Source organism: Dermochelys coriacea, chromosome 5, assembly GCF_009764565.3.
Source record: "Dermochelys coriacea isolate rDerCor1 chromosome 5, rDerCor1.pri.v4, whole genome shotgun sequence".
In the NCBI taxonomy this organism is placed as follows: Eukaryota; Metazoa; Chordata; order Testudines; family Dermochelyidae; genus Dermochelys; species Dermochelys coriacea.
The window spans coordinates 29,225,247-29,247,281 of record NC_050072.1 but is presented as its reverse complement, the minus strand read 5'-3'; the positions used below and the strand labels follow the sequence as shown (position 1 = coordinate 29,247,281).

The window sequence follows — 22,035 nt, the reverse complement described above, 5'->3', positions numbered from 1 at the left end:
CATCCTGTTGTCTGATAGAGATTGTCTTAAACCTGAAGCACAAAGTTTAATATCCCTTCTAAAATTTGTTATAATTAATTATGATAACTCTATATAATCTTGATATCCATGTAAATATCCCCAACCTTTTTTAATCTTGTTAAATTATTGGACTCAATGACATCCTGTGGCAATGAGTGTCACAGTTTAATTACAAATTGTGTGCAAAAGTGTTTTATCAGTTTTAAATTTCCCACCATTTAAATTTGTTAAATGTCCTTTTATTCCCGTGTTATCAGAGAGGAAGAAGAGAAGTTCCCGAATTATCATCTCTAGATCATTTATTATTTTATATACGTTTATCATGTCCCCTCTTATTTGCTTCCCTTTTAAGATAAATAATCCCAGTCTTTTCAATCAGCCTTCATATGAAAGTTTTTCTTGGCTCTTGATCGTTCTCATCACTTTTCTTCTGAACCCTCTTCGAGTTCTGCAGTACCCTTTTTGAAATGGGGTGAGCAGTAGTACAGAAAGTATTCCAAATGAAGTTGCACCATTGATTTATATAAAGGCATTATAATATACTATAATATCAGTCACTATCCTATACCTTATACATCCTAACGTCTTATCTTTTTTGCCATTCCCTGCCAATGGGAGCTGCGGGAAGTGGTGGCCAGGCCCGCGTCACTTCCCGCAGCTCCCATTGGCCGGGAACAGTGAACTGCAGCCGCTGCGAGTGGCCGTGCAAATGTAAACAAATGGCCTGGCGGCCTGCCAGCAGCTTGCCCCGATGGGCCGCGTGTACCCATGGGCTGCAGTTTGTCCACCGCTGTGTAATAGAGTTAATAAAATCTCTTTTTGAAACTTTCTCTTATCTTCAGGATTTGGTTTGGTCCTGATCTCAGTTGTAACTTTATTTTCACTTCAGAAAGTACTATAGGAAAGACAAAGGTTCAGAGAAGTGTGACACATTATTTTGCAGATCAGTACTTTTGAGAGAAGATGTGGTTTAATAGTATGAGCATGGGGATGGAAGTAAGGAACTTCTCAATTCTAATCTTTTCGCCTGTTGACTCATTGTGTGTTCTTGAGCAAGTGACTTAATCTCTCTGTTTCTTGATCTGTAAAATAGAGGTTAAAAAAAGGCTCAATTTTTTAATGTTGATACAGCACTTTGAAAATGTGAAGTGTTATTAAAATGCTAATAATTTTTGTTGAAACTAAGCCATATCACAAAGCAAGCCATTAACCATGCCAGCCTGGGCATTACAGCTTTTGATATCTCAATTTTTCAGCTACCTATGAAATGTACAATGGCCTAGTAAGATACTCCCTGGTAGGGCTTATTGTGACTAGAGCATGTTTAAAATATTACAGAAAGAAAGTTGGTAACATTAACAGTGGTCTGCGGAAAAGAGAAGATATTATCTACACCACAAAGATAGCAAATATGGAGAGTTAATATCTAAAATAGTAGATCGTATCAAACTTATTAGAAAGTCATGGTGTCGATAGTTTGATTTATTTCCTTTTTTGGTGTAGAACAATTCTGCATAACATGTATGCTACACACAGTAGTGCATAGTTGTCTTTCTAGAAGTTATATCGGTGATTTTTTCTGTTTATTTACATGTCAAGGTTCAAATTGAGTCCTCTGGAAAGGATTTAGGGGGATCACTGTAGATTATCAACTGAACATGAGCTCCCAGTGTGATGCTGTAGCAAAAATGGGTAACACAGTTCTTTGATATATGGACATTGGTGAGACTGCTGCTGGAAAACAGAGTCCAGTTCTAGTTTCTGTATATTATAGAAGAACAAGAATCATTTTTGGTCTGAAAAACATGCCTTTCAATGAGAAACTAAAAGGAATTCAAACTTTTCAGCTTATTGAAGAGAAGGTTGAGAGGGACTTGATCAGGTCTATAATACCATCACAGAGAGAAGTTAACTGAACCTAGAGTCACTTTAATCTAGCAGGTAAAGGCTGTACTGGATCCAATGGATAGAAGTCAGCAAAGATGAAACTGGAAATAAGATATTAATTACTCTTACAGTTAAAAACATATATTTGCAATGGAACACAAAGGGAAGTGGTAAAATCTCCTTTACATGGAATCTTTAAATCAAAATTGGCTATATTTCTTAAATCATGCTACAGGTTGTTAGGCTCGATGCAGAAATCACTGGATAAAATCTAAGATCTGTGTTATCAAGGTGGTCAAACTGGTTTTAAAAATTCTATAAATCTTTGGGAATGCTAATATTTTACTGTAACCTCATTGAAACGAACCAGTCAGTGTAGCTTTGGGTAACCTGAGCCTAATTTTCAAAGATCAAGCATATAGAAATAGCCATGCATATAGAAATATATGTAGTTACTTGCGAATCACCAAATGGATTATTAAAAGAAATTTAGACAAAAACGTTGTGATTTTGTTTATAAGAAGTGCATAAATGTATGCCTGGCTTTTGAAAAATAATTGATTGTGTCATATTGATGATACGTTGGGGATAGTACTGCCAGAAAAAAATCAAAGCTGTGGAAGGCATTTTTTGAAAAGCTAGAGGGATTATCAGCCAAAGGAGTATGTTAAATTTAAACACAAAAAGGTATTCTCCACAGATTGTTTTTTCTTGACATCTTTATAGCTCCTAGCTAAATATTAGAACAGTAATGATGTCTCTGTTTTGTCTTCACATTTGTTAACCTGAGTTGTTTTCCCCCTTCTAGGGAAATTATTTTATGAAAAAACGTACCCTTTAGAAATTAAAATTAAAAAAAACTTTGTGAAAAATAAAAGCCACAAAGATGTGTGTGTGTGTGTGTCATTAGACCTACATAATGTGCGTATGTATGTAACTTACAGATTTTGAAAACTAGATTGCTTGAACTGAAATAAAAATACCTGCTAGTTTTTATTGTCCTGCCATGGCACATATACCACACACCTATAGTTAGTTCAAATAAGTTTGAAAGCAATTGGTTGCTTTCTGTAACAAAAAAAAAAATACTCCCACAGGAGAATGAGGATATGATTAATTTGTTCCAAATAAAAATATATATACGTTTTCTTTCATTTTCTATTATATGTATGACTCATTTGCCTACCAAATAGCATTTTCTTTGAGGATGTTTTTCTTGTTTAAAACTTTTTTTTTATGCACTAGGATCTCTCCTTTCATTTGTGTTAGGCAGGACTAGATAAAAAATAGATTCGCTATAGCTTGTGCTTACTCATATCTGCCTCTGAATGAGAAGTATAGATATGTCTTAATTACAATGGTTTCGTATTTTTTCTAGCTCCTTTCTGAGTTACAAGGGAGGCATTGTTGCCCAGTGGTTAGAGCACTGGACTGGGACTCAGGAGATGTGGGTTCTGTTCCTTGCTCTGTGATTGGTCTGCTTGTGCCTTTGGGCAAGTCACTTCATTCTGTGACTCAGTTTTCCCGTCTATAAAAATGGAGATAATGGTAATAAACTTTGTAAGGCATTGAGATGTACTAAGAAAAGCACTGTATAAGAACTAGGTGGTGGTGGTGATATTATTTATTGTTGTTGTTGTTTGTTGTTTGTTATCATCATCAACAACAACACATACAATGTAATTCTGAAATTCAGCATTTTATTTGGGAAACTTGCCAAAGTTTCATCGAGTTCATATAAGCTGAAATGTAAACTTACAACTCTAGTGAATGGGGTGGGTAAAACTGGATTCATTTAATTCAACCCATAATATAGTTTGACTTTGTTCTCTGAAAGGAAGTCTTCATGAATAAATCTGTATGATTTCCAGCACAAAAAATGTCAAGTTGAGGTTAAAATTGAAAGCATATATCAAGGCTGCAACTGGTCTTAGTACAAATTACCTTTGAAAAATGTAAACAAATAAAAAAATGAAACCCCTGTAATGTTTGAAACCCAGGAAATAGAGTTAAGTTTGCCAACAGGGCACCTGGACTACCTTAACTTTGCCTGTGTGCAGATGCTAGTCTATTATTTTCCCTTTTCTGTATGTAGAGTATTATTTGGGATGTGCAACACTGAACATTGATTGCGTGTCTCTGATGCTAAGTGACCTTAATAATCTTTGTTCTTTTGATGTAAGCATTATAATTTCACCCTATGAAGTTTGTATATGAAGGATTGACTCCTGCATGGAGTTATAAAGCTTGATCCTGCAAGGGCTGAGCACTTCTGTGAGTTAGAGTCCTCAGCCCTTTACCAGATCTGTCCCTTAAGGAGGAATGGGGAATGATTCCCTTCAGCATGCTATTTGTGTAATTGGAAAGTGGTAAAATTTTTCTAAGTACTGTGTATAACCGTTGAAAAGAGCCACACTGAGACAAGGATTTCTAGATTTTGTGGCCACAGAGAATTACGCTCTTTGTTAATTGTGGATAAGGTAATATGTGGTCTTGTTGTTTTCAGGACAGAGTTTTAAGGTACATTGTTTGAGACGTTCAATTCCTTGGATTTCTAACATTTGAATTAAAATAAAAAAGCCATCCAAAATGTTTTTGGAAGATGTTATGGAGTTTGGGGTACAATCCAAACAAGTCAGGGGGTTTGTCATCTCTTACCCTGTAACCCTGAGTGCCTCACAATGCTTTGCCACTGTAGCTCCCAGCCTGGGTTGTTCACAGTCAGCAACTAGTATGCTGATCACACCCTGAGTGTCTGTGTGCTATGCAGCCAGGCCTGGTTCATCAAGTCTGACCCCAGCAGCCTGTCTGCAGCCTACAGCCCCATTATGGCTTCCACCAGCCTTGGTTACAACCAGCAAGCTGACCCCAGCACACTCTCAGTCCCAAATTTTCCCAAAACCTTGTGCTCTTCAACATCTAGCCCTCTCCTGGAGTTCAGAGATATAAGGTTATTTTAAAGAGAGAAAAGCACATCGCAGCTTATTAACTTAACTGGGGTAAATATACCTTTTCCTGCAAACACAGCAGGGGATAGATTAAGTGATACCAAGTGAAAAGGAATAAAGTATTACAAGCAAATAAAGTGAAAATATGCACCTTAAAGTCTAAAACTTAATCTAGCAAGGTAGAGGCTTTTTTCAAGATGGTTTCTCTCATCAATCTTCCTTCTTCCTAGCCATGGCTAACTTTCTTTCAGTCATGACCTTCCACAGAAGTACAAGAGGCTGGCTTCCCATCTCTTCCTGTATGAAAGATGTTTGTCAAATCTGTATTCAGTTCCCAGAGACTTCAAACTCTCTCCCCTCCTTGGTTGAGATCCATCTTTCTCAGCTTGCAAGATCTCTGTTCCCTTATGTCTGTCTAGTGATGGATAACTCAAGGGTTCTCTGCCCCTCTCTGTATAGTCTTGTGTAGTCTTTGATAAGCATATCTGTAAAAGTTAATTGACCTTGTTGCAAGAGGCAGGATGACCTCATGCTGTTCTTCCCTTCCTGTGGGCTTCCCATCTCCTGTTGAGTTCTATGTAAATGAGGATTCCATTGTTTTTGGTCACATCTTCCTTAATTTCTTTGAAATACATGATGTTCCCTCCTGTCTGGGAGAGACCTGTTTCTCCCTTTGTTTGGGTCACAGACTGTAAAACATAATATTAATAGTATTCATAATTCCTTATGTACTGTTAATACATACAGTTCACAGTGATATTAATCAACACAGTGTCACTGACTTTCATAGAAGACCTCATCCAGTACACTTTTATAATTCAATAATATTGTACACAATCAGTTGATTCAAATGCTTATCACTTGAGGTTTAGCCCTCCTATCTTTTTAGATCAGTAAACCTTTGCAATATATTATTTGAAAATAAAACCAGACCAAGGTTCTCTCTCCTTCTGGATGTAGATGCTATGCTTCTCCTCCCCCATTTACTAGCTGAATACCTTTATGTACCTAATATGTAAATAGATCTTCATTTTCTCTGCCTGATGACCAGGCTGGTAAGAGAAGCAAACGCATTCCTTTGCCTAGGGCAGACTTGTTAACAACCCCCCTGACATGCCTGGTTTAAACCCATTTTAATCATAATTCTATCATATATCCACAACTCTTAATACACACCATAGTATGTACATCACACAAGAATATTAATGATCAGTAAGTTACAGGTATTACGTTTTCCAATGATATATTACATATATTATAACCATACTGAGTTGGGGTATGCTGAATTGGTCAGGCCAGTGGAAACTCATTGTCTATTATGCCACAGAAGGTAATATCTACTCTAATGACTGATTAAACCACTGATATGTGCCTGCAATATTAATATTAATAGAGATTTTGTGTTAGAATTTCCTTTGTTTTTAAAATAATAATAGAATGAATAAACTCTGGTTTTGGGGGCTTCCTCCTGAACCCCCCGCCCCTTATTGCTGACAGCACCCCAGCCCCCTGCCCACATGCTGTCCCTCCAGTGACTCAATGATTGGTTGGAGAGCCATGAAAGTGGGTTCCAGGTGGAGGTTACTCCTATTTTGCATGTGCTCAAGAACAGCCCAATGGTATGTGTGGCAGGGAACACTAGCTCTTCTTCCCCTTCTTCATCTGATGAACCTCCTCTGGTCAGCAGTGGAACTCCCCTTCTGATGAGCCTTATGAGGTTTATTAGATGGAGAAGGTTGGGAAGCACTAATACTTCCCCCCAACTTCTGTTTCTGCAGTCCGAGCTATTCTTGAGCATCCCACTTTCCTCCCCTTTGAATCATGAACACTCGTCAGAATGACCAGCACCAATCATATGGAGTTAATGTTAATTACCCAGTTTTAATATACATTTATTTTGCTTGTCCTGTTTTGTTTCTTCACTCTGCCTCTCCTATTCAGGGAACAAAAGGAAAAAAACGCGTTTGGGCACGTGTGTGTGTGTGTGTGTGTGTGTGTGAGAGAGAGAGAGAGAGAGAGAGAGAGAGAGTGAGCATTCCAGATGCCCTGGATTAGAAGAAGAATAGGTGAAAGGGACTCTGCTTTGATGAACTGCCTGTGGATTTTCAGAATGAAGCTCCAATTCCTTTGCTTTCTCCCCCCAGATCTCCTAAACTGAATCCTCACTTCTCTATCACCCCCATGCACAGCTCAGTCTTCTAACGTTCATGGGTTCCCTAGGTTGTGTACCAAGAGCAGGATCAATGTATCCAGACAAGGATCCTAAGACTCTCAGAGAGAGGATTGTTAATCTACAAATAGTTTGGAGTCAGTGCTACTTAATTAAACCTAAAGCAGCTATAATGTTTAGGGTCTGATTATACTGAATATGTACCTTTGCTGTTACAAATTCATTTCCCACTAAAGGTAGATGCAAAAGAAAAACACTAGGAGATGCTGACTGGTATAGAGAAAAGGATAGAGGGTAGTTTTATTGTGTAGTTTGGTAACTGCTCTTGAGTTAGCTTAATTTTTATTACAAACAGAATTTATGGGTTTTCATCAAACATTTATTGGAATATCAGCTTTTACATTTGTATCTTATAGCCCCACACAGTTTTTTCAGTAGCATGTCTGACATTTAATAAACTACAAACTTTCTTTTAAAAGAATGAGCCAAGAAATCTTTTGATTAGAGGTAAAACTCTGTAGAAAAGAGATTTCTCCCACTCCCCCCATGCTGCATATTATTACACTGAACAGCATGCTTCACCTTTGAGGCTCATACTCAGTTTTGTTTGTGGAACAACAATGGCATAATTTTGTTAGAATTAAAGTGTGTATGAACTTTCTGCATATTTGTAAAAGAAATTTTCTACTAATTCAGTGGTTCTCAGACTTCTTTTTTTGCGGACCACTTGAAAATTGCTGAGGGTCTCGGTGGACCACTTAATGATCTTTCCAAGTGTTGTTTGTACCATTAGCTAACTGTTATAAAGCGCTTTGTATAAAAGCGCTATATCAAAAATTTTAATAATTTACGTGTTTTTGTTCTACAAATAAAAGCACACAACTCTTATTTTAATATCAGTAGTCTTACCTTTGACATATGATGGATGTGCCCCCTGTCCCCCGCTATGGCAGCCCTCAAGCTGGGGCTGGGTAAGGAGGGGTGTCTCTCCCCCACCGCAGCAGCCCCCAAGCTGGGGCTGGGAAGAAGGGGGGGTCTCTCCCCCACCACAGCAGCCACAGACCTGAGGCTGGGAAGGAGGTCCATCTCTCCTCGGCAGCTGCAGCCCTGGAGTTGGGGAAAGTTGCCTCTTTCTCTGGCCGCTGTAGCCCTGCATGTCCCAAATTCCCCCCACCCATTCTTCTCACCCCACTGCCACCTCCCACCTACCCCCCATTCCCCCCAAGGCCATCACCTCATGTTACATGTGCGTCTTCTCCTGGATCAAGGCACCTAATTAAAGGAGCCATGCCTGCGCTTTCATACTCTTGTCAGCCACCCAGGCGCACATCTTAGAGGGAACTATCTGCGGACCACCTGAGTGGAGCTCGTGGACGACGGGTGCTCCACGGACCACAGTTTGTACCTATGTACTAATGGACGTATTTACATTTTTAACAATAAACTTAATGCTTTGAGAGAGGTTCAGATGAATTACGCCGGAAATGTCTTATTTATACATAAGCAATAACAATCAGTGGTGGAGTCAGAAGAACTAGTAATTTTTCTGTAGTTGGTACAGCCCTTACCCACAAATCCTAGGTCTCAATCCTACTCTGCTTTCCCTACAGTTCAAGTAGGTAGTTTTAGAGTGCTGCTCTCTGACAGTGGTCTTTCCTCTTTGATCACTCTGCCTTAAGTTCATAGGTTGAACTGAGAGAAGTGCTAATGAAATTAATGCTCATCATTCTGTCCCAATAGCTGGGAGAGCACCCCTTGGCTCTGTGCCTCCCCAGAAGCGGCGACATCCCCCTTGCCCAGCTCCTAGGAGGAGGCATGGCCAGACATCTCGCAATGCTGCCTCTGCCCAGAGCTCCGGCTTCGCAGCTCCTATTGGCCAGGAACCATGGGAGCCAATGGGAGCTACGGGGGCAGTGCCTACAGGCAGAAGCAGCGCACAGAGCTGCCTGTCCACGCCTCCGCCTAGGAGCTGAACGAGGGGATGTCACTGCTTCAGGGAGCCCCCCAGGTAAGTGCCGCCCAGAGCTTGCCTCACCGCATCCCGTGCCCCACCCCCTACCCCTCCCACACCCAAACTCTGCTGCTGCTGGTTGGGGGCATGCACAGTGACCCAAGACTACCCCAGCAGCGGCCGATGCGACTGGTGCAGGGGCTGCCTGAGCTGCCCGGGGCCAGATGCGCTGGCCGCCGCAGAAGTCACGGAGGTTCTGTGACCCCCATGACAAACTCGCAGCCTTACTCATGATTGAACTGAGGGGTTTCCGTGCTTATCTAATCCTTTTTGCTATTTAACATTTATATTGCAATAGTGTTGTGCTAGACATTATACAAATGTATAGCAAATGACAGTCCCTGCCCCAAAGTGTTGACAGTCTAAAAAAGAAAAGGCGTACTTGTGGCACCTTAGAGACTAACAAATTTATTTGAGCATAAGCTTTTGTGAGCTACAGCTCACTTCATCGGATGCATCTTGCTACCCCGGCTGATTGTAATGATTTTTTCTGAAATGTGGACACCTGTCTACTCAAATGAACTGAGGTCATAAACACTAAGTTGGTGGTTTAACTTTGAGAAAATATGAAAACACATTGAAACATCCCTTTGGCTTATATTTAACTTGAATTCTAAACATAGTTGTCAGCCATTTTCATCTGTATACTTTTTTAAAAGGGTAATTATAGCTGAAGCACTAGTGACAATTATAGTTTAAGATTGCCCAAGGGGTTTCCATTATAACCTGTTTTCAGTCACTCATAAAGTTCTGAAATCTTCATCTATTGGGCTGAAATTTTCCAGACCTGGTCCTTGCCAGAGAGAGGGTTGTTTTTTTTTTTTTTTTTTTTTTAAGAAAAAGGATAAAAATACCTGAAAGCTATTTTGAGTATGAAATGTGTGTGTGTGTGTGTGTGTAAAATTTTTCCAGTTTTATACATATTACATAAAAAGTTGCAGTATATATATCTTGTGACTAATTTTAATAGGTCTAGCACCTAAGCAACTGATTAAAAGCTGAAATTTATCAGAGAGAAGGCCCTCCTTGAGGACAAGTGTCTTCGAATGCAGTGAAAAAAATAATTATGATTTGATCACTTTATGTGCATTTGAAAATTGCACTTAACAGGCACAATAGTTTACTGGTGTAAAAATATGTGATATTTTTAATACTGATCCATGAGAAAGATAGGCTGCACTGTGCATGCATCTATACATGGCTAATTTGGCTGTATATTTAAAATAAATAGATACATTCAGTTAAAGTTTACACAGTATAGGTCTGATCAAAACTTATAGAAGTCAATGGAAAGACTCCCATTACTTAAGCTGGCAGTGGATCAGGACATGTATGAATCAGTTGTCTGTAGAAGTGGTTTTCAAACTTTTTTTTTTTTTCTGAGGACCCAGTTGAAGAAAATTATTGATGCCCGTAACCCAACGGAGCTGAAGATGAGAGGTTTGGGTGTGGGAGGGGTCAGGGCTGGGGCAGAGGGTTGGGATGTGGAGGTGAGGGATGAGGGTGTGGGGGGGGGGTGGATTTTGCAGCCATGGGATCAGAGAACATGTGGAGCCCCATCCAACAGCATTCCTAGTATTTATCTCAGGCCTTGTCTAAGTTAGAAAAATTGCACTGGTGTAATGAAATTAATTTAAATTGTGTCTCATTACACTTGTGAAAAGAAAGAGTACTTGTGGCACCTTAGAGACTAACAAATTTATTAGAGCATAAGCTTTCGTGAGCTACAGCTCACTTCATCGGATGCTCACGAAAGCTTATGCTCTAATAAATTTGTTAGTCTCTAAGGTGCCACAAGTACTCCTTTTCTTTTTGCGAATACAGACTAACACGGCTGCTGCTCTGAAACCTGTCATTACACTTGTGGAAACCCCTAATGTAAACACACTTAAACCAATTTAAAATCTTAAATATATCAATTTATCTTAAGTTGTACTTGTCTAATAGAGATAAAGCCTTAGCCTTTTTCATTTTCAGTCTGCTTCTTTCCATGTTCCCTATTGGAGGACAACCTAATGCCTAGCAGTCAAATATTTTCCCAGTAACGCTGATGACTGAATCTTTAAATTTTAAGATCACAGTGAGTGCTCCGGTTTACACAGAATATTCTATTATATTTGAAATTAAAGAACGACAATTTGATTTACTTTTTAATATGATCTTTTAAAAAAATAGAGATTATGATTAAATGCAATGTAGTGATTATACATTGAGTATCTCTTTAGTTGCAGTAGAAAAAATAAAATGGATAGCCAAATTTTAGTAGGCTTCTTAGACTGGAAAGAATTAAAAGGAAATCTATGTAAAGAGTGATCAGATACAGATGGGATTTTTTTTCTTTGGTCATGATTAAAAGAGATTTGCTACTATTTAATCCCAAATCAAGGGACAGAGAAGAAGGGTGGTTTTGAAATTAAGGAATTGGACTGAGATTCAGGAGATGTGGTGGTTCCTGTTCTCAGTTCTGCCAATGGCTTACTATGGGACCCGTGGCAAGTCACTGAGATTTTCAGATTTCTACAATCAGGGTCAGATTTTTAAAAGATGCCTCATCTTTTAGGCATCAAAATAAGTAGTTATTTTTTTCCAAATGAGCCCAGCATGTTGAGTGCTGATCTGTTTTGAAACTGTACATAGGTGGAAGCTGTTGGGTTCAGAGCATTTGTAAAAAATCTGGCTCCAGTTGTCAGACCTGAGCACTTGAACACCTACCTCTTAATCTCTCGGTGCCTCAGTTCTCCCATCTGTAAAATGGAGGTAATAGTTCCCTGTATTGTGGGGTGTTTTGAGATATTACAAATATTAATATTTGTAACATGCGCCAATATTTTGGTGGTGAGAATGATATCAATTGAAATACCCAGTCTAAATGATTCATAAACATAGTGAGAACATAATATTGTTTTAATAACTACAGGTACTGGGAAGCTGTTCACAAATGGGATGAAGCACTTCAGTTAACTCCAGAAGATGCTACACTTTATGAAATGAAATCACAGGTAACTCATGAAAATTCTTTATCAATTTAGAAATCCAAAGTTATATTGTAGTCTTAAACAGATTATGCCTAAAACCCTGTCACCACTTGTGTATGTAAAAGGAGAGTACAACTGCACATGAGCCACTGAATTTAAGAAATATTGCTTGTTATAGGCTCAAGGATAGATCCCTTTCTCTTCTTTCAGCATAATGGAATCTTCTACAGGTTAGAGTATTTTTACCCTTGCCAAGTGTGCCATAGTAACATCTGTCCAGGTGTGAATTCAACGTCTAAATGTAAATTTTAAATTCAGACATTGAAAAATTATATTTATTATCATTACTCCAGGTAAGTAAAGATCTCCGAATCTGCCATTAATAATCCATATGATCTTACTGAAGAATTAGTTTGCCACCTCCTTCCTTTTTCCTCACCCCCCTCTTCAAAAAAAGAATATATGGTAGGTATATGAAATACATGCCCCATATTTTGGTGTCCACTTACTGGCACAGACAAACTTTGGAAGAAAATGTATTTCGTCAAATACATTCATTGGTCTCAACCATCCAGGCTCTGTTTCAGGGCTGTTTTGATGGGTTAAGGCTCCAGCAACCACCAACACAGCACTGAAACCTTGATATGTAATGTTCCTTTTCTATCCAAGCAGCTAGTGAAATTTTGGGACCATGGGGACTTTCCAGTTAGAAGTAGAAATTTATGAAGTCTGGTATTCTCTTTGATGCAATCTTGTTTATTTACAAGGAAAGTACAAAGCTCCGCTTCTCCAAAGGCAGGAGGAACTACGAACAAAAGGAGCAGTTTCTTAGTTTATAGCTCCAGACCTCTTTAGCCAACAGACCCCAAACTCTCTAGTTTTCCCCAGGGTCATACTGTGCTCACAGGCTACTTCTTGACTTTCTTGTTTTGTTGCTTCTGCCTCTTGCTTTGTTCTTGTCTCTTCTCAGTTTCTGTGTGTTCAGTCACACCCCTGCATCCGTACACACACCTAACTGTAATACCAAGTGACCCCCCCCCCCCCCGTGCCCCCCGTCCCAACCACACATGGTACTGGTTTCTGGCAGACTGTATTAGTCCATGTTTTAGCTGTGGTCCTTCACTGTCTCATACAACTACCTTAAATAAAGGACATATTCACACACCAGTTTGAACTAAGTTGTATCTCAGCCCATAATAAGGTTTCACCCAGCTAGTAGCAGTATCAGCTATATGGATTAAGAAAACTGCTGACCTCACACTGACTTACTTTTTGTATGGCTTCAGTGGCAAAGTTACTGGACATCATTATTTTATGCATGTCCATGTGCTTGTGTCCCCCTCTTCCCTGAGTAGAAAAATAAGATTCTTCTTTGAGTTATTGCTCATGTGTATTCCACAATAGTTGTGCACCGATGTTTTGCGCCAAGTGCACCGATGCTGGACGTTTTTCCCCTAGCAGTACCCATAGGGGGGAGCGACCCCTGGAGTGGAGCCTGCCTGGCGCGGTATAAGGGGAGCTGCATGCTCCCCGCAACTTCAGTTCCTTCCTGCCGCCAGTGAAGGTGCATCAGAACTGCTCTGCTCCAGCTTTGCTGTAGCTTGTCGCCAGAACTGTTTGTTTGTTCAGCGTTAGTACCTGTAGTTAGTTAGCTGTTTAGTTAGTCAGTGAGCCCGGGCTGGGGCATGCCCCGTGCCCCAGGGTTTAAGTTGTGCGGCTCTTGTAGGTGTTATATGCCAAGAAGTGACCCGCATGCAGACTGTGTGCTGCTTGGGAGAAACCCATATCAGCGAAAAGTGCAAGATTTGCAAGTCATTTAAGCCTTGGACCAAAAGAGAAAGGGACATTAGGCTCCGGGCCATCCTCATGGAGTCGGCACTGACCCTGACCCCAGCACGCTGCTCCGAACCGGTACCCGGCACCGCGGCGTCAGTACGCAGCAACCCTTTGGTGCCATCGACCAGTCGGCACCGCTTCCCATCCTCGGGGCATGCCAAGAGGGCCACAAAGACTCCCTCTTTGTAGCGGCACTGAGGGAAGTCTGGGACAGAGGCTAGGCCCATGTCGGGCAGTCCTCGATCCCCACCAGGCCCCAGGCTTCTGACTCACGTTGAGCGGAGTAGCCTGGCCCCTTCAGAACAGGCCTCTCTGGATGTCCTGATGCTGTCCACGCCTGAAGCCTTCCAGGCAGCCTGGGGCATTATGTCCATGCTGTTACCCGGAGCGCCGCCAATGTCGGTCCCGCGCTCCAGAGGAAAGCCACCGCTGGGATCGCCATAGTTGTCTCCGGCCCGGTACCCATCTCAGTCGAGGGAACGTTCCTGATGCCGATCACTGCCCAGTGATCTCTCGGGGCAGAGTCCAGGTGGATAGCCCTCGACGCTGAGCAGACTGTCTGGATGGGTTCTGTCTGGCCAGGACTCGTGGCACCGCTTGTCCTCAAGGAGCAAATATTGGCGGGACTGCGGCGGGCATCGCCGTTGGTCCTCGTCTTGGAGAGGGTACCGCAGTCAATCATGGCACGGTCATCAACGCCGTTCCCGCTCGGACTCCCACTCCAAGTCTCTGCCAAGACATCACAGACCCGGAGATCGATTGCCAGCATTTCGCCATCGTGGGTCCACCTGTTGAGGCCGTTCGCAGAGCAGCTGTTACTGCGGATACCGATCCTCCACGTCGAGATCGCAGTCCCATGGCCATCATAGATCACGGCACCACTGCTCCTCCCAGTCCAGAGACAGCTGCAGATCTTATGCCAGCCCGATCTCCATTTAATGGGCCAGGCAGCCAACCCGAACAGCCAGCCTTGCTGGTGCCACAACAGGTGCAGTGGCACCGAGCGTTGTGGCCAGCCCGATGGTAGCAGTGGGCACCGTGGCCTCCGGCGCAGCCCCCTGTGGGAGCTTGTTCGGTGGCCAGAGCTTCGGAGGCACCGTCGGCCTCCCTCTCCAGACCCCTGAGAAAGGAAGCGGTGGGACATGCGTCTTGGACACTGTGCCCGGAGTCCAACCAGGTGGTGGATCCTCTGCTGCCGGCCGACAGCCAGAGCACCAGACCGGCCTCTTCGCCGCGCCCAGAGGAGGTGATTGTGGCCCCGCCTGCTTCCGTCTTGCAGGAGGCCCACCAAGAACTCTTAAAGAGGGTGGCAGCAAGCCTCCACCTCTAGGCAAAGGAGATGGAGGAGCCCTCAGACTCCCGGTTTAACGTGTTATCCCCATCGGCACCAGGTAGGGTGGCCTTGCCTCTCCATGAAGGGGTGGCTAAAATTTCAAATTCCCTGTGACAAATACCGGCCTCGATGGCCTCCATCTCTAAAAAGGCAGAATGCAAGTACTTTGTACCCGCTAAGGGGCATGAGTACTTATATAATCACCCGGTGCCCAACTGCCTGGTTGTCGAGCCGGTCAACCACAGGGAATGGCAGGTCAGCCAGCCCTGACCCCAAAGAACAAAGACTCTTGGAGACTGGACTCTTTCAGAAGGAAAGTTTATTCATCTTCGAGCTTCCAGTTACAAGTGGCAAACCATCAGGCTCTCCTGGGCTGGTACAAATTCAATCTGTGGGGCTCCCTGCCCAAGTTTGAGGACTCCCTCCAGGAGAGTGATAGGAAAGAGTTCAAGGCACTAGTGGAGGAAGGGGCAGCAGCTACTAGGGCGTTCCTGCAGCCAGCCTCAGATGCTGCAGACACGGCTGCACGATCAATGGCCTCCGTGATGTCCATGAGACGGGAGTCATGGCTCCTGCTCTCTGGGCTGTCCAGCGAGGTGCAGTCTTCCATGCAGGATCTCCCGTTTGACGGGAAAGCTCTGCTTGTGGAGAAAACAGATACAAGGCTGCATGGCATGAAAGACTCCCTCATGACCCTCCAGACTCAGGTTTTGCTGGAGCTGGGACATAGAGGCCCAAAGTTCCAGCTGCAGCAGGCTCCCGCCCAGGCTGCCCTCCTGAAGTATGAGGCCGCCCATAAGAAGCAGCGGGGCTATAAGAGATGCCCTCAAAGGCAGTCTCGGCCTGCCTCCCAGCCTGGGTCCTCCAAGGGCAAGCAGGCGGGGAAAAGGAGTTTTTGACGGGACGCTCAGGGGCACGCCACCAGTCCTCATCAGGGATCCATTCCCAATAAAGCTTCCCTTCTCCAACTGGTTGTGTGCTTTCCTCCTGGAATGGTTACAGCTAACCTCGGACTGATGGGTCCTCAACACCATTTCCCGGGGTTACCCCTCCAGTTTACTACTTCACTGCCCTGTCCCCCTTGGGGGACCCCTTGTACGAAGCTCTGCTCCAGCAGGAGGTGGGGCAGCTCCTAGGTCTAGGAGCGATAGAGGCAGTGCCCGAGGAGTTCATGGGCAAGGGGTGTTACTCCTGTTATTTCTTTATACGGAAGGCCAAAGGGGGGCTCAGGCCCATCCTGGACATCCCAGATCTAAACCAGTACATGGTGAAGCTCAAGTTCCGCCTAGTCTCCCTGGCCTCCATCATCCCCTCCCTGGAACCCAGGGACTGGTACGCTGCCCTCAATCTACAGGACGCGTACTTCCACATCCACATATTTGAGGTGCACAGGCGCTTCCTCCGTTTCGTGGTGAGACAGAATCATTACCAATTCACGGTCCTTCCATTTTTTCTATCTGTCCAATACCCCCAGGGTGTTTACAAAATGCATGTCGATGGTAGCGGCCTACCTCAGATGGCAGGGGGTCCAGATATTTCCCTATCTGGACGATTGGCTTGTCAAGGGCACCTCCCGGTTGGAGGTGAGGTATCACGTGGCACTTCTCCTGTCCCCGGGCACTGCCTTGGGCCTGTTGGTAAACAACACCAAGTCCACGTTAGTCCCGGTTCAATGAACAGAGTTGGCCAGGGCCTCTCTCCCGCCAGACAGATTTGAGATCCTGAAAGATCTCTTTGACTAGGTCACAAGGTTACCGGTGACAACAGCCAGGATTTGCCTACAACTCTTGGGTCACATGTCGGTGTGCACGTACATGGTCCGTTATGCCAGACTCAGGATGAGGCCCCCTCCAGCTCTGATTGGCCTCGAAGTTCTCGCAGGCCATTGACAGGATGGACAAGGTCCTAACCATGCCAGATTCTGTGATCACCTCCCTACGGTGGCGGTCCGCCCCAAATAACATACTCCAAGGGGTCCCGTTCAGGGACAGGGCCCCGTCGTTGGAGCTGGTGTCCGATGCGTCGGACCTGGATTGAGGGCCCCATGTGGGGAACTTTCAGAGCAAAGGCCTTTGGTCAGCTCAAGACCTGATCTTACATATAAACGACAAGGAGCTCAGGGTGGTACGGCTGGCGCGTATGACCTTCTGCTCGCACCTGGAGGGCAAGGTAGTCAGGGTCATCACGGACAACTTGGCCTCGATGTTCTATATCAACAGGTAAGGTGAGGCCCGATCCTCTGCTGCAAAGCCCTCAGGCTGTGGGACTTCCGTATAGCCCATGACATCCACTTAAAGGCCTTCCACCTACCGAGCACCCAGAATGAGAGGGTGGATTGCTTGAGCAGGGACTTTTCCTTGCAATACGAGTGATCCCTCCACCCGGAAGTGGCCCACCGGCTCTTCCAAAGGTGGGGGAACTCCCCAGGTGAACCTGTTCGCAACTCAGCAGAACCAGCGATGCTCCCAGTTCTGCTCCGGGGGGGCCTGGAGAGGGACCCTATCTCCGATGCATTTCTCCTGACCTGGTTAGGCTGGCTTCTCTATGCCTTTCCCCCATTCCCTCTAATCAGCAGGGTCCTGGAGAAAATAAAGATGGACAAGTCCTGGGTTTTTCTGGTTGCCCTGGCATGGCCCAGGCAGCATTGGTACGGGACCCTCACGGGCCTGGTGGTAGCTCTGCTATGGCCATTGCTGCTCCGCCTGGACCTGCTCTCTCAGGACCAGGGCCACCTCCTCCACCCCAACCTAGTTGCTCAAGTTTGTATCAGTTTGCGAACTGGATACAATTAACTTAGGCTTGAATAAAGATTGGGAGTAGATGGGTCATTACACAAAGTAAAACTATTCCCCGCCTGTCCCCCACACTGTTCCTCAGACGTTCTTGTCAACGGCTGGAAATGGCCCACCTTGATTATCATTACAAAAGGTTTTCTCCCCCCCACCCTCCTGCTCTCCTGCTGGTAATAGCTCACCTTAAGTTAAAAGAAAAGGAGTACTTGTGACACCTTAGAGACTAACACATTTATTTGTGAGCTACAGATGCATCCGATGAAGTGAGCTGTAGCTCACGAAAGCTTATGCTCAAATAAATTTGTTAGTCTCTAAGGTGCCAGAAGTACTCCTTTTTTTTAGAATCCCTTGCAAATCTTTTCTTTTCAGACATGAAGAATAATAGGTATGTTCTGAGGATTAACATAGAGAGAAACTACTTATGTAAATCTTTGCATATCTGTAGTCCTCTGAATTAGTTAAGTTTAAGGAAATTTTATGTTAACATATAGCAGCTGCCCAATTTATGTAGTCAGCAGCAAAGTAACGTATTATAAATGTAGAGATTACTTTGTTGTTTAATAAACAGCTTAAACCTGAATATGCTATCTAAAGACAGTAGGAATCTGTAAATATTTACAGAAAGGAACTAAACAGTCATCTATCCATATTATCATTAACATATGTTTTATTTTATTGGACAAATATATTTTTAAGAATTTTTGAAGAGAGGAAATGAGGTTTAAAGGCCCTAATTGTCACTGGAGGGCATACAGTATGTGCTTACACACACCCCAGATGGGTTTCCGGTAATTGCTTAACTAGGGCTTGATTCAAAGTCCACATAAGTCACTGAGAATTTTTGCATTGCTCTCAGTTACTCATTGGCCTATACAGAATCACATAGACAGTACATAGAAAATTTTGTGATGCCCTCCTTTGAAATTACAGTGAAAAATGTACAAGGAAAGGTTTAATTGTACAGATGTGAGAGATGGTACCATTGTTTCTATGCCATCTTCTAATCACTCATATAGCTCACTGGGAAAAAGTTCCAAGTGGTGTAGAGAAATATATGCAAACAACCTTCTTCTTGGGTTTTGCAATAATTTTTTTTTAGTATCCTTTGTATATTAAGTTCATTTTAAATATATTTCCCTGTCATTGAACTAGGGTCCAATGGAATAATAATAATATTTGGATAGTACTTTATATGTTCAAAGTGGTATACAAGAATCTTCATGTAATATGCAATTTAAATTTTAGCTATGTTAGTACAACGACGTAGGCACTGGTTGGGTTGTTTTATTGCTGTTTTGAATTGGAAATCAGAAAGAACAGACATGGAACAATTATTTTATGCATTTAGACCCTGGTTTTCAGTTAGCTCTGCAGGGGAAGATACTTGTACCTGATAAAAAATAATCCCTTGCCATCAGTGCAGTTCCATGCAGACAGAGGATTCTACCTGCCCTGAGCTAATTGCTCCTTTTAAAAGGTAAAAAATTGGTAAAAGGATATACTTTTTCACACAAAAGACATTTAATATTTGGAACTCATTGCCACAGGAAGTTATTAAGGCTGAGAATTTAATAAGATTCAGAAAGGGATTATACATTTATTTGGATAAATGGATAATAAGAATATACAGAGTTAGGAAGCGATATTAAACCTCATGCTTCACAGTTTAAATCAGTCTCTGTTAGGCATTTAGATGAGACCTGGTGAGGGGCAGATTATTCCACATCTGCCTATTGTGGAATTCTTCCTCTGACAGCCATTGGAACTGGCCATTGTAAGAGCCAGGATACTGGTCTACATGAACTCTGTGAGATCTACTATGTCAATTACTATATTCCTTTGGAGTCTTAGAAGGTATTATTCATGTAAATATGATATTGACACTGTGTTCCACATTCTAAATGTTCTCATAATAGGTGGTTTTCAATTTTTTATAAATCTGTGTATTAATGAAATGTTATAATAGTCTAGTAACACCTTAAACATTACACCTAGTGAAGTAAACAGAATAAATACAAATTTTTATCTATAAGTTTTTATTTTGTAAAAGCTATATTAAAGTAGAAAAATATAGATGTCAAAGACATTTTTAAAGATCGCTTTTAAAACTGGAACATAATGGTAAAAGTTTAGCACCGAAAGAATTTAGGTTAATTGTAGAAAACTAGATGACAGAAGTAGCAGATAGATCAAAGCCTGGTGGGACAGTAATTAGCTATTACAACGTGTGTCTGCTAAAAACTACTGAGTACAATTACGAAGAATTTTATTCATCAGCATTTTGAAACTGACTTTATGGAACAAGGAATCAGAACAGTTTAATTAGACACATGCCCATGTGTACTAAAGTGATCCAATCATAACAATACAGGGAGCTCATTTAAAGCAGAGGTTTTCTTCAGTCAAACTCACAAGAATGTAAGGCTTAAGTAATTCCAAAGTAATGTGAGTAAGAAGTAACCAGTCATAATACTTCTTAGATTTGATTGTAAAGCCAACCTCCTGAGGAATATTACCATGTTTTAATTAATTTTTTACCATAGTTTTGTAATTCCTATCATTTGCCATAATTATAACTTCTTTCAAATTAGAACCATTAAACTTCAGTGCACCTTAGTTCTATGAATCTTCATTCATTTAATGCATGAAATGGTACAAAGTCCATTTCACAATAGAATTGTGCTTCTGAGGAGCCACCTACTTGAAATCTTCAAAAGAGACCATGAAATTCTCTAAGGTATTTAAAATGACAAGACAGAAATGTTTGTTTAGACAAGGGGGTCCTCAGACACTGGAATTTCTACTCCATTTTATAGAACATTAATTTTAAATCTTTAAAATTTTATTTAAGCTTTTTAATAGATTTAAGAACTTGTACTAATGAAATGTTTTAATTATAAATGGGAAATGAATCAAGCCTGCAATCAGAAAGCTTGACTGAGTAGGAAAGGCAGATTTCTTCTGCCTTCCAAATGAAATTTGAGAGAGAGGTAGGAACCAGCATGTAAAATGAATTTTTCAGGAAAAGCATGCCAGAAAAGAGCTAGAAACTGAGATACCTATGGTAGAAAGTCCTTAGAGAAAACTGTATATGAGGCAATTTGAATCATACTTGGGAATTTTTCAGACATTTTGCCTTGAGCACAGGATGGTAGCATGGAGGATTTAAAAATAAGTTTGCGATTAGTAAGGAAGTTCTCATTGTTGATAGGGTCTGTTGGATTGGTAGAGAAGTGTGGTGTAGAGTGGCATTCATTGTGGGATGAGGTAGAACACAGAGAAATTTGGATATTCATGTGGCTTTACTGGAGACCTAGGAAGGTAATATTAAAGTGTTCTGGGGGATATTTGGAAGCTTAGATGTATATCCTTGCCAAAAAACTAACTGGACTTAACTGTTTGTTAGAGATTAAAGACTAAGTTCATAAAGAATCCTCTGAGGGTTTCAGAGGTAGTTTTTAATGGCATATTCTCCCTTTGTAAAGCATCGTGAACATTTGTCTGTAGAAATACAGATGTGTGAAAATATTGTGGAGAAATGTCACGGGAGCCTCTACTCACCGCTAGGGAATCCTACTCCTGGCTGCTCCAGGGATTAGCTCTTTCAGCCTGACTCCCTCTTCTTGTGGTTCCTTGGCCTTGGTTCATTCTATCACTCTGCAGCCCCCTCTTACTCCTCAGGAGCTGCAGCACCTCATCTTCATGGCTTAGCCCTCCAGCCAAGTCACAAGAGTCCTCCCCTTCCAGCGTATTATCACAGTCTTCCACACTGTCCCAGGCAGTCCTTAACTCCATTGCCCTGGTTGGGCCATTCCTCAATGTCTAGAACAAATGGACTTGGATGGGCTTCAAGTTCACTGCCCAGATTGTGCCACCGACTCAGTGATAGAGGAACCCAAGTCCACCCTGTACTCTGGGTTCCAGTCCAGATCCCTATCTTCAACAGCAAAGGTCTGAGCAACCAGTAACCTTCTTGCCACTCCCCTGGACTACTTCCTACCTTGCCTATATCCCATGGTTGCATTCTCCACTCTTCTAGCCAAACCCCTTTCTTTTGTGTCT

At 42.4% G+C, this 22,035-nt stretch overlaps 1 protein-coding gene across 2 annotated transcripts in view; it reads left to right on the top strand.

The window, feature by feature from the left end:
• TTC33 (tetratricopeptide repeat domain 33) overlaps positions 1–22,035 on the top strand; it is a 122,685-nt gene that overhangs the window by 54,174 nt on the left and 46,476 nt on the right. For both annotated transcript variants that reach the window (XM_038401741.2, XM_038401740.2), the window contains exon 3: positions 11,955–12,036. In XM_038401741.2, coding sequence (XP_038257669.1) covers positions 11,955–12,036 — 82 coding nt within the window. The remainder of the gene's footprint in view (positions 1–11,954; positions 12,037–22,035) is intronic.